General features: G+C 43.0%; 1 protein-coding gene across 3 annotated transcripts in view; it reads right to left on the reverse strand.

Annotated features, from left to right (window-relative positions):
• Positions 1–201: 201 nt before the first annotated feature.
• clcn6 (chloride channel 6) overlaps positions 202–11,120 on the reverse strand; it is a 19,907-nt gene continuing 8,988 nt past the window's right edge. For all 3 annotated transcript variants that reach the window (XM_076081742.1, XM_076081741.1, XM_076081743.1), the window contains 15 exons: positions 10,966–11,024; positions 10,717–10,849; positions 10,306–10,419; positions 8,732–8,898; positions 8,433–8,544; positions 7,740–7,869; positions 6,592–6,745; positions 5,917–6,073; positions 5,634–5,740; positions 4,338–4,524; positions 3,588–3,748; positions 2,832–2,988; positions 2,614–2,721; positions 2,361–2,486; positions 202–2,147 (listed from right to left, as the gene is read on the reverse strand). In XM_076081742.1, coding sequence (XP_075937857.1) covers positions 2,067–2,147; positions 2,361–2,486; positions 2,614–2,721; positions 2,832–2,988; positions 3,588–3,748; positions 4,338–4,524; positions 5,634–5,740; positions 5,917–6,073; positions 6,592–6,745; positions 7,740–7,869; positions 8,433–8,544; positions 8,732–8,898; positions 10,306–10,419; positions 10,717–10,849; positions 10,966–11,024 — 1,953 coding nt within the window. In that variant the 3' untranslated portion in view covers positions 202–2,066. The remainder of the gene's footprint in view (positions 2,148–2,360; positions 2,487–2,613; positions 2,722–2,831; positions 2,989–3,587; positions 3,749–4,337; positions 4,525–5,633; positions 5,741–5,916; positions 6,074–6,591; positions 6,746–7,739; positions 7,870–8,432; positions 8,545–8,731; positions 8,899–10,305; positions 10,420–10,716; positions 10,850–10,965; positions 11,025–11,120) is intronic.

Genomic DNA, 11,120 nt, shown 5'->3' on the forward strand with positions numbered 1-11,120 from the left:
GATTCATCTGCTGATTATTTTCTTGATTTATCAGTTAATTCACTGACAAAAAAGTTGATTATTGTTCTGTCGATCAACAATTCACATAGTCATGTAATCCTTTCAGCTCTAGTGGACACACTGCATTATCAAACCCTACGTGGCTTTAGTATGTGCAGCCTTATCCAGAACTTGTTTGAATAAAAAAACATGAAGACACACTTTTTAAATTTGACAAAACAGAAGGAGCTTTATTTGAGGCACAAGACAGAGGTGTCTCTGCTTTTTGTTCCATGGCTGCAGCTTTGTTTTTGCCATGTGCCAGTTCTACATCTGAAACAAGCACAGGGCGCCGTCTAATATCTCCACAGAAGTCATATGAAACAAAGTATTTGGCAAACAGTCCCTCGGGTCTGGCTTCACAGTAGGACGTGTACCGTCCACTGTTTCTCCTAATCTCATGTTCTGCTCACCACCTGCCATGCCATATGTAGTATGCACAACATAAAGAGACTCATTTTAAAATAACAAGTCAGCAATGCCTCGACTATAAACAATATTATCCAGGACAGCATTGATCTATTTACAAATGCAATTACATGACACAATCATTCACAGCACGGGCAGCAAATCATAAACATTAAATTGTACAAAAAAATAATCTCTTAAATAAAACAAAGCAGACAAGAAACAAATAAGGAATGTTTGATGTACATACATGTGCCATTGTGGTCGCTAATAAACAAGTGGTAATAAATAAGTGCACAATTCCACTTCTTCTTACTTGCCTTTGCTCCCAGTCACATTTGAGGGTAATGAACCGATGACCCAGGACAATGGACCAGAACTAACGTGTCATATATTCGACACAATGGTTTTATTAGAATGGGGAATGTGTTACATCACAAAACCAAGACTGTCTGCTGAGGTCACTGAACTGACTCAATGACAGTGAAAATATTACTACTGTCAGAGTGCAAAACAATGCTAATGTATTTACGGTGGTTAGAGTGGCTACACGTGATACTGAGCAAACTCTTCCCAGAGGTCTAGTTCAGTCACAGGCCGTGAGGGGACCTGCTTTAGTGCACCTATTCCACTTTCTTACACAGTGAATACAAATGTACAGACAACAGTCAAACGTAAAAGTGCTACAGTGATAACGACAATAAAGCATGATCAAAAGGTCAAAAGAAAGATTGTGTCATGAGGGTAGCGAGGAATCCTTTGTAAGTGATGTTTCCTTCAAACGGTGAGTAACACGATCAACAAGCTGCTGGAGCCTTCAGTCAATGTCTCTCAAGTTCAATGGAATTCAACCTAACATGTAGTCAGAAGGCTAGCTAGCTATGTTGGGCTATGACTTCTTTATTACAAGCTCCGCCTGCAAAGATCATTTGTCTTTTGTGTCTCCAACCAGCAGAAACAGTTGTCAATGAGCTCAACACTTCACGTAATACATCTTTCCAGTTCTGTGTGGATGAGAAGCTCCTGTAGAGACGATCAACAAACTACAATGTGCTGCTGCCAGCAGGGCTACCCAGCTCACCTGGTCTTTAAAAAGAAGGGAAAATAAATCTTTTATAATAATTAACAATTGATAAAAACTAAATGAGTTGTGTGGGTAGAGGGTTCATGAACTTTTTTTGGCTTCTGAAGGGGGAGCATGACAGTAAAAAGAGCTTGAGTACCACTGAGTGACGATAACACTAGTCACCAAAAGAACAGCTGAGGTGGCTAATGTTTCAATGCTATCAGATCATCTGGTGTTGTGTCAGCTCATGAATTATCATATGCATCGTTGGGGATATCTGTGACGTGTAAAACCTTTTCTATACAGTCAAAACCAATCTGGTTCTATTAACGTGTCCCTAGTGTATGAATCCAGTCCTGCCACTGAAGCCAGGTTCCTCAACACTATGTAAGACTTGAGTCAAATATAACTTACAGGATAAATGTGTTCCTTATTGTACCACAGAGAATGTGTGCATGCTATTACAAATGGACAGAGACAAAGACTCAGGACCAGGACCAGGACCAGGCTGAACAGTCTGGGTTGGAGGGACGGCAGACTGTCCAGAGTCGGGTCAAATAGTGATGCTGTGCTGCCGCAGTTTGGCCACAAGGAACTCGTGGGTTAAATTATGTCTCGTGATTATTCCAACAATCTGAAAGAGATGGCAGACAATAAAGAAGCAGACGCACCATTAGCCACTGTATGCTGTACTGAAACATAACAACGTTGTTAAGAGTTTCTTTCTTTTGTCTCATGATGGAAACACTGAGTTTAAAACACTTAGTATCAGCCTTTAAAATGACGCTGGAGGGACTAGAACCATCATCATTTGGAGATAGGACAACTCTTTGGGATGACTACTTACTTCTCCAACAGCGTTAACCACTGGGAGGTGTCGCAGCCCCATGGTCCTGAACAGGTTGAACACCTGGGAGGTGTGGGTGTTGGGCGACACTGCGTAGGGACATGGGTTCATGTAGGGGGTGACATCCTGGGAACACAGGACACATCTGTTTTTTATTGACTCATATTTCCATTTTTATTGAAATATCAAAAAAACGTTTTCAATTTGTTTCTATACCACATTAAAAAGAACTCGGTATTCAGACTGGTCATACCACAATCATGCGGGGGTTGAGCAGGGCCAGGTCCAGGTCATGGATGTCAGGGTAACGTGGGTAATCTTCAGTCATCTCTGCATAGGACAACCTGGGCTGAGTGGCGCTCTGAATGTATAGAGACAATCTGTCACGAAAAAGACTCATGCGTGTATGTGTGTGTGTGTGTGTGTGTGTGTGTGTGTGTGTGTGTGTATGTGAGAGCGAGAGAGACAGACCGACTGGTTTTCAGCGTAGCAGACCCCTCTGATGAGCAGGTTGACCAACTGGGAGCGTAGGATGAGGCCGTGGAAGGTGAGTGGTCTGAAGCGCTCCTCCATGGTCCACTCCTCACTGGGAGACTGATCTGGGTACAGGTTGGGGTATGGAGCATGTCTGCATGTGGACAGCAACAATACAAGAGTTACAGTCTCACTACTACTGACTTACTGACACAAGACGATGGCCATATTTAACTTGATATAGTATTCACTTTTATAATATCATTTTTTTATATTACCACATAATATATTTAGATTATTCTACTTTTGTTGAAGTATGGAAGATTTTAAATGGCTGGTAAAAAACAATCTGACTAAGAAATAAAGCAAGATACAATGCATGCATTCCTTATTGTTGTTTGTTAGTCTCTGCTGCTCTCTGCTGGACTACATTAGAACACCTCTTCACTGTGTTCTCTGTGTTGTGATTTGATTGGAGCATGGAAAATAATGTTAATATGAAAAACAACTCAATCAGTTAAAGACAAAAGGCTGAATAATTGCCCTTTTAATATATCTTCTCATTTAATTATGACTCAGTGAATTCATACATAAAAAGCAAGTAATCATGTGCATCATGTTTCATTTGTAGATTTAATTAGTTTTATTTAAGCATTTGAAATCTTCCGCATTTGATGATACATTCATGATGATGATGCAGTACAATAGTGTGTACAGAACTATATAGTGTGTGTGTGTGTGTGTGTGGCCTACCTCCTCTCTAACATCTGCTGCAGCAGGTCCTCTCCCTCCTCTGCTGGCTCTACCACCACGTTCTGTTCGTCACACACGTTCCTCAGCTCGCTGGATGGGTACGACTTCATGGACTGGCAGCGGCGCCGCTGTTCCCCCGCACGGGACACAACACTGGATTTCTAAAGGAGGATAAGTATGCACAATCAGTTTGCACACTTTGTCTTGATGTCGAGAGGGGTTTCGACATCAAGATCCAGATCCATTCTAACAGCCACAAACACTGACGTAATCTTAAATTAACATCAGCACATTAAAGTCCCTTTGGTGCTTCACTTATGTTAGGAGTTATGACAATAGCAAAATGCTGTTTTCATAATTCACTTAAAAGGTGTATTAGCCAAATAGAAAGTGTTTTTGTCATTGATTGATTTCATTAGAAAATGTAATGGATTGTTTCAAAATGTGCTGTTCCTTATTGACGTTAGTTACTCATTCAAATGTTATTGAAATGCAGTGCTGCTTGGTGTAGGACATGCTGATCTGAGGAGAGGACAGAGACATCTTATTGTCTCTGATCACACACCTCTACCTCCACCCACTGGTTACACCACTGTTGCTAGGGTGGCAGCATCATTAGAAAGATCTTTCACATCCACAAGGTCTGCTGAGATGTCCTTGGGCGGGACACTCAATCTCTCCTCTGTTTGTCCGACTCCCTCTGGAGATGAAGCTTTGATGGCTAAAAATGTTAAATGGCACAGGACATACCTTGAAGCGGATGTTGTTGCTGACCAGGATGTTGCCCTTCATGAAGTCCCGTTCGTTCTGCCGGTTTTCAGTGACCACAGGGAAGGCGTTGTAGACGGTGGTGCGCAGGATGCTGACTAGAGACTGGACCCGGGTGTGGGGGTACACATAGGTCAAGTTGGTCTCCATGATATCACTGGCTCTCAGCCTTGATCAGATGAGGGGAAACAAAAACACACAAGTACTGTTAGAATTCACCCAGTATGGGTCTGTAAAGAGGAAACTCTTGTCCTGAACCTGCTGAGAGCTGATACCCAATGTCAAACCTGGAGAAGTGGGGAACTAAATGCTAAATGGACTGGACTTGTATAACCCTTTTCTAGTCTTCCGACCACTGAAAGCAATTTAACACTACATGTCATCATTCACACACTGATGGCAGGGGCTACCATGCAAGGTGCCACCTGCCCATCAGGACTCTAACATTCATACACACAGTACAGTAGGTTAAGTGTCTTTCCCCAAGGACACATGGACATGGACTAGAGGAACCGGGGATCGAACCGTCGATCCTGTGATTGAAGGACGACCTGCTCTACCACTGAGCCACAGTCGCCCCTACAAATTTAAAGAAGACAACTCAGCACTTGATGGCAGCTCTAGCGAGGCTAAGAGGATCAGAAGGAGTACTTCACTGTTGTCCAGAGCTTCCAATATGAATACAGCAGCTGACACATCCTGCCCAGAGTTACAGTTGGATTCCATTTTTTAGACAGGCTGAAGATCCGGCAGCCAGACAGACTGGAAATGGAACTGCTGCCTTAATCCTCCATCCTTCCTGTCCTTCCTGATGCCACATCCATGCTGTCCATCATCCACTAATAAGTAACATTCTCCATGCTTATGGGCGCACATTATACAATTTCTAAACATGATTCCACTTTCACATCATGTTGATCATAACAGCCTTATGTATTCCTGTATTGTAACTAAAATGTGCTAGTTTGGTAAACTTGGCAAAAAGAGGATGATGTGCGGTCGTTGCCCCCGGTAACCTGCTGCTTTTGGATGAAGACAAAGGGAGAGGATTGGCAGGAAGGGGCCGAGCTGAGGGACTTCATAGTGAGGAAGGACAGTTTAATTGAAAACCCTTTTCAGTGTGTCGGACTCCAACACCCCAACAGTCCTGCTGCTGGTTGTATGAAATGTAACGAACTCAACTGTAACTGTGGAGTGACGTCGACATCACTCTGATTAAAGACGACAGGTTGAACAGACAGCCCTTGGTCTTCTAGTTTGTTAAACTACAAATCTTACTTGTCCATTTCAACCTCAGTCTCCCACTCCAGCAGCGGCACTCCTCTGAGCTGGATGTGGATGTCATAGATGCCCTTGTTGAAGAAATCTCCAGTCCACTTGGCAACCTGACGATAAACACAAAACCACATGAGCCCAATAGGAAGCACATCACTGCATCATACACACGTCTTCACTACTCAAGACTAACAGAGACAAACATGAAATCATTTCATGTTGTTTGAATTAAAAACAGCACGGTGGTTGATGGTAGAAAATGCTGAACTATATAACATGACAGTACCATCAGAGTGATCATGATGGGCAGCCCGTATGTGATCTCATTGGTGGATTCAATGAGGATGACAGTCAGACTGATGGTCATTCTGACCACGCCTCCGAGGAAGGCGGCAGCTCCAATGAGAGCAAAGGTCCCCGAGTAGATGTCCATTCCCAGTTTCCTAACAGAGGACAGACACAGAGTAAGGACCAGTATCTCTCCAGTCAGAGGGGGAATGTACAGTGAGGTTATGTGTGGTGAAGTGTAAAGACTTGAACAACAGGCTGTCTCCCACAGTTCAAAGCTCAAAGCCTGTGACAGTGGAGAAAGTGAAAGAAAGCAGATTCCACCATGTGGCTGTGGACCTGTACGACCAGCAGCGAGGTTACTTGGCCCCCTGACCCAGCATGGGTCTTTGTTTAGTCATTTGGGGTTTTCATTTCATTCATTGGGAGTGTCACCTGATGAATGTAAGTCACATATCATCTCTCTTAACTCTGTTTCTGGTCTCCACCAACTGCTGAGGGGAACATCTGTCTCTTTGTCTGCTAAATGCTCCACTGAGTTCACCAGCTAGTCTCTAACTGATGACACGGGTCATTTGTGAGATCATTTGATATTTGTGATATTTCAAAGCCATTGGGATATGGGGACAGCCAAACTTTGGGTATTAGAACATGAGTAAAACATGGTTCTTACACTTTGAGGATGTTGGCAACCAGACGTCCAAAAGCCGCCCCACAGAGCAGTGAGGGGACGAAGAGACCGCTAGGTACAGACACACCGTAGGTCCAGCAGGCCAACAGGAAGTACAGCAGGAAGAAGACTGACAGAGTCACAGGGCTGAAGGTACCTGATGGGAAGAGCAGCAGGCAGGTCTTCATTATGACAGTCAGTGTATGGACCACCTGAAAGTGATCGGTAGGAAGCCGGGAGCATTTCTGGGTCTTATGCAGTTTTCTACCACACTCAGAGAGAGAGCTAGAGTAGACCATGGAGAGATAGAATATGATTCATATTCAATTTTCATAATTTATCTAAAACATTAAATTTGTATATTGTGGAGGAAAATGTATACTTTGCTAATTCTCCTCTACTGTGACATATTAACTATTTCTATTGTTTGATCTTCTTACTCTCATAGATAACACCTCAAGGTGGACGATTCCCAGGGTAATAAAAGACAGATGTCTAGTGTGACACGGCTCAGAAGAGGAAGGGGATGAATGGAGGCGTCAATGGGCAGCTGGAAACTGCTGATCAGTTGTTATAATGTGAACACATGCTGGTCCCCCACCCTGCGCTGAGGGGCCCTATAAGTGAGAGGGACACTGCACTCTTGGCTCGTCCTCATAGAGACTACACTGTACTCTGTATGACGATGGAGCCTTCTCTGCGCAGAGAATAAATACTCCAAAGACAAACTTCTATTCTCAATGTTTCTTATTTCAGTATTATAGGACTCACTCGGTACTATTAAATCGTTTTTTGACCACAATATTTAACGGATTTTGTAATTTCACCTACCCACTCATTGACTGTGCCACGTTTTGATTTGCAGAAATGGGCTTGGCTGTATCAGTACATGCAACTCTGTGTGCATATGCATATCAAAAATGTAAAAGGTCCAATGTGGGAGTATGATCAATAACGTGTTTGACTTTATTATACTGTTGTCTTACAGTAATGACAATGATACTAATAATCCCAGCAGAACACCACCCAATAAAACTACAGAACAAATACAGTAATGAAAATGTCTTATGTGCCAGGAAATTCAAGGGAGGGGGTTGTTAAACTAACAAAGAGCTGTTCTGAATGTGTGTGTGTGTGTGTGCTCATCTCACCATCCTGGTGGAAGAGCTGGTGGATGGCAGCCTCCTGTGGGTTGAAGAACAGCGTGGCCATGTCATTGTAGGTCTTGTTGGTGCAGAAGAACTGTCGAATGGTTGAGTTGATGTCCTCTCCGCCAGACAGCTGAAAACAGAACTCACAACTTAATATGAGAAACTAAACACTTGTGAAGACTTTTTAAGATCAATTTTAATACCACATGGAATGTCATTTCATACAAATGTTACCGTCAAACAGTGAAACTTCTGTACTGTGAGTATTTCACAGAATAGTTGAGCGGAGTACAGTTTAAAGAGGGATTTTAATCAAATCCTTCACATTTAACTGGACCGCTAAAAGGTGGGCGGTGTTAGAGGATGTGATCTAGAAGGGTTAAAAAGGCATTTTTCATTTCTTCTCGACTTACAGTATGGAAATATGATGGGAAATCAGCAGAGTCTACATAACCTAGCATCACATGTTTGTCAGTACTGCCCATCAGTATATAAAATAATTCCTCATGATGTCATTGATTAAATGAATGCAACAGAGAATGGATAGATGGGTTAACCCATGAAGACTTAAATCAGTCCTTGCCCTTGATTGAGTAAGCTTCTGCTTTTCAGAATGACACAGACAACTGCACTGAATAGTGAGGTATTGATTAAGAACAGGTGCTCAGTACTGTGACCATGAAGGAAACTCACCGTGGTGTTATGGGTTGTGGGGGAGGACAAGTCACGACATTCGCCCAACAGTATGGAAGCTGCAAATATCACCACGGTCGTCACCATGGCAACCAGCAGACTCTCGAGAACTCTGGAAAAGTGCATCAGATCAACTTCCATAATTACACACTTGAATGGAAATTAGCATCACATTTCCAAATATTTGCTTTCAAAATCACAGCTGATATTGAAGACAGTGACTATCTTTGATTGACAGGCGTGAGGTTCTGGAAGAAGATGAACAGTTTTCCTGTGTGAACAGGTCATGTAGCAATCACCTGACAAACTTGGCCTTGGGGTGGATGTGCTTTATGCGATACTTGGCCAGGATCTTGTTCATGCAGTTGAAGAGCGCCCCCAGCAGGCCACCCACCACCCCCATCAGGACAAAGAAGGCCAGGTCCACTGCTGTCCACAGGTGGCAGCTCCTCTCTCCATCTGAACACTGAAGAGCAGAGTTAAAACAATACATTACTATTGATACTATAATATTAATATATGTTATATCAAGTAACACATTCGATTTATAGAGTGCTTTTCAAGAAAGTAAAAGATCTCAGAGACAGTGTCAAAAGCAGCAGTGAATCATTGGCTGCGTTCCATTTGAACTGCGAAAGTCAGAATTTCCGAGTTCCCAGTCGGAAACTTCAACTGGAACGCTGCCTAAAGGCGGATATCCAACTTGGAAAGACGGACGAACCCCACCAACCCTGACCTTAAAATCCAAGATGGCTGCTCTTGGAGTACACATCGACAGTAGAACAGCTGTAGTAATATGCTATTTATTAGCACTTACTTGTGTGTCATTAAATCCGTCATACAGTAGTGTCCAACTTCTATCAGTGGACATGTTGCTACTGGGTTTGCATGAGCAAAATACGGGCATAATGCGTTTTTATCGACTGATATCGCTAACAATGGCTAACCTGTGCATCTCTATGTCCATCCACAACTTAATCTCTCATTCTGCTGCAGCAAACTGCAGAATGTGTTGGGTGCCCCATTATGTTTGCATGCTCATGTACCTCTCATGGTTGCGGTTTTATACTGTCATTAACTTTCTGCTGACTCTTAACCAGTAGGGGCAGCTAGTGATAACACAGCTGATGACATCTCCAACCCCCCCGGCTGCTATTCTGTCCCCACTGTGCAAAGGTAACAGTCTGCAGCGTGTTTGGCTAATAGCTAACTGAACCACTAGTACACACACTGCTAAACGTCGCACCACTCAGCTGCTGCTAAGCGGACAGACAGTTTTTAAGCAATGACTTTGAACAGATCGCTTGCATACATCGCTGCTTGTTTTTGAGTTTGAATGAAGTGTGCTTTACAATACCTTTAAGGAACAGTGTGTAAGATTTAGTGTGTTTGTGTCTATGTGTGTGTGTATGTTTGGGTGTGTGTGTGTGTGTGTTTGTGTCTGTGTGTTTGTGTGTGTGTGTGTGTGTGTGTGTGTGTTTGTGTCCATGTGTGTGTGTTTGTGTCTATGTGTGTTTGTGTATGTGTGTTTGTGTGTGTGTGTTTGTGTCCATGTGTGTGTGTGTTTGTGTCTGTGTGTGTTTGTTTGGGTGTGTGCGTTTGTGTGTGTATGTGTTTGTGTCTATGTGTGTTTGTGTCTGTGTGTGTTTGTGTCTGTGTGTGTTTGGGTGTGTGTTTGTGTCTATGTGTGTGTGCGCGTGTAGTTGGAGGAGCTCAGTTGGGTTGACAATAGATTTGTATCTTATTAAAATATAAGTTTTTGTCATCATTAAACATTGAATAGTTATAGGATTACTTGAATGAATACAAACCACACATTTCCACAGACATTTTGAATTAAATGAAGAGATAACTGCAGCGATGGACTCGTTACCTTGAACTCTCCAAAGTTGAGCAGACCAGGCAGCTGGAAGGAGCCCCACTTGTTAAAGTTGATCCCAGAACGGAAGAAGTTAAGAGTGAAGGTGGCCGACATGGAACAGAAGAGCTGAAACAAGATGTAACAGAAGAGCCGAGGAAGGAAAAGACTGAATCCTGCTCTACGGTTAGTACTTGGTGCTATGTAACTGTATAGCTGACAGACTGAGGTTTGTTTGCTTCATGATGGAATTATATTTGCTGATAGATGATCAGTTCTTGATGTGGATCATTAGCCTCTGCATAGAGTACTCATTTAGTGACACTTGCACCGACCAATTCCACTAGCGTTACTAAAAACTACAGAGTCAGCAGGAAGAACAAAACATTTCGACCCTCTTGGTGTTCATTGGACGAGGTGACGTACCACTTTCCAAGTGAGGGCCTGGTTCCAGAAAGAGGAGCCCTCCTCCAGACTGAAGAGCGTGCCACCTATAGGAGCACCAAAGGCAGCAGCTACTCCAGCAGCAGCACCCGCTGACACAAAGTCTCGCTTGTCCCTGAAAATCAGAAAAGACAACACGATGAGCTATGCTTGACAATATTTGTCCCATATTATGACTTCTGGGGAAGCAGTGGACAGTGTTTTGTTAATAACGGTGAAGCGCAGCCATACCTGTCACTGCGGAAGTAGGGAAAATCAAATTTGATCCTCTTGAAAGTGATGCTCTGAAACTGGTAGAGGGAGAACATTTGTGATGAGCACACTTCAGCCATGATATGAGTCAATATCAGTGTCTGTTTAACCATTTAAAGAGCAACTAAGCACCA

Source organism: Anarhichas minor, unplaced genomic scaffold (assembly GCF_050575085.1).
Source record: "Anarhichas minor isolate MPS153535 unplaced genomic scaffold, ASM5057508v1 ptg000086l, whole genome shotgun sequence".
NCBI classification, from domain to species: domain Eukaryota; kingdom Metazoa; phylum Chordata; class Actinopteri; order Perciformes; family Anarhichadidae; genus Anarhichas; species Anarhichas minor.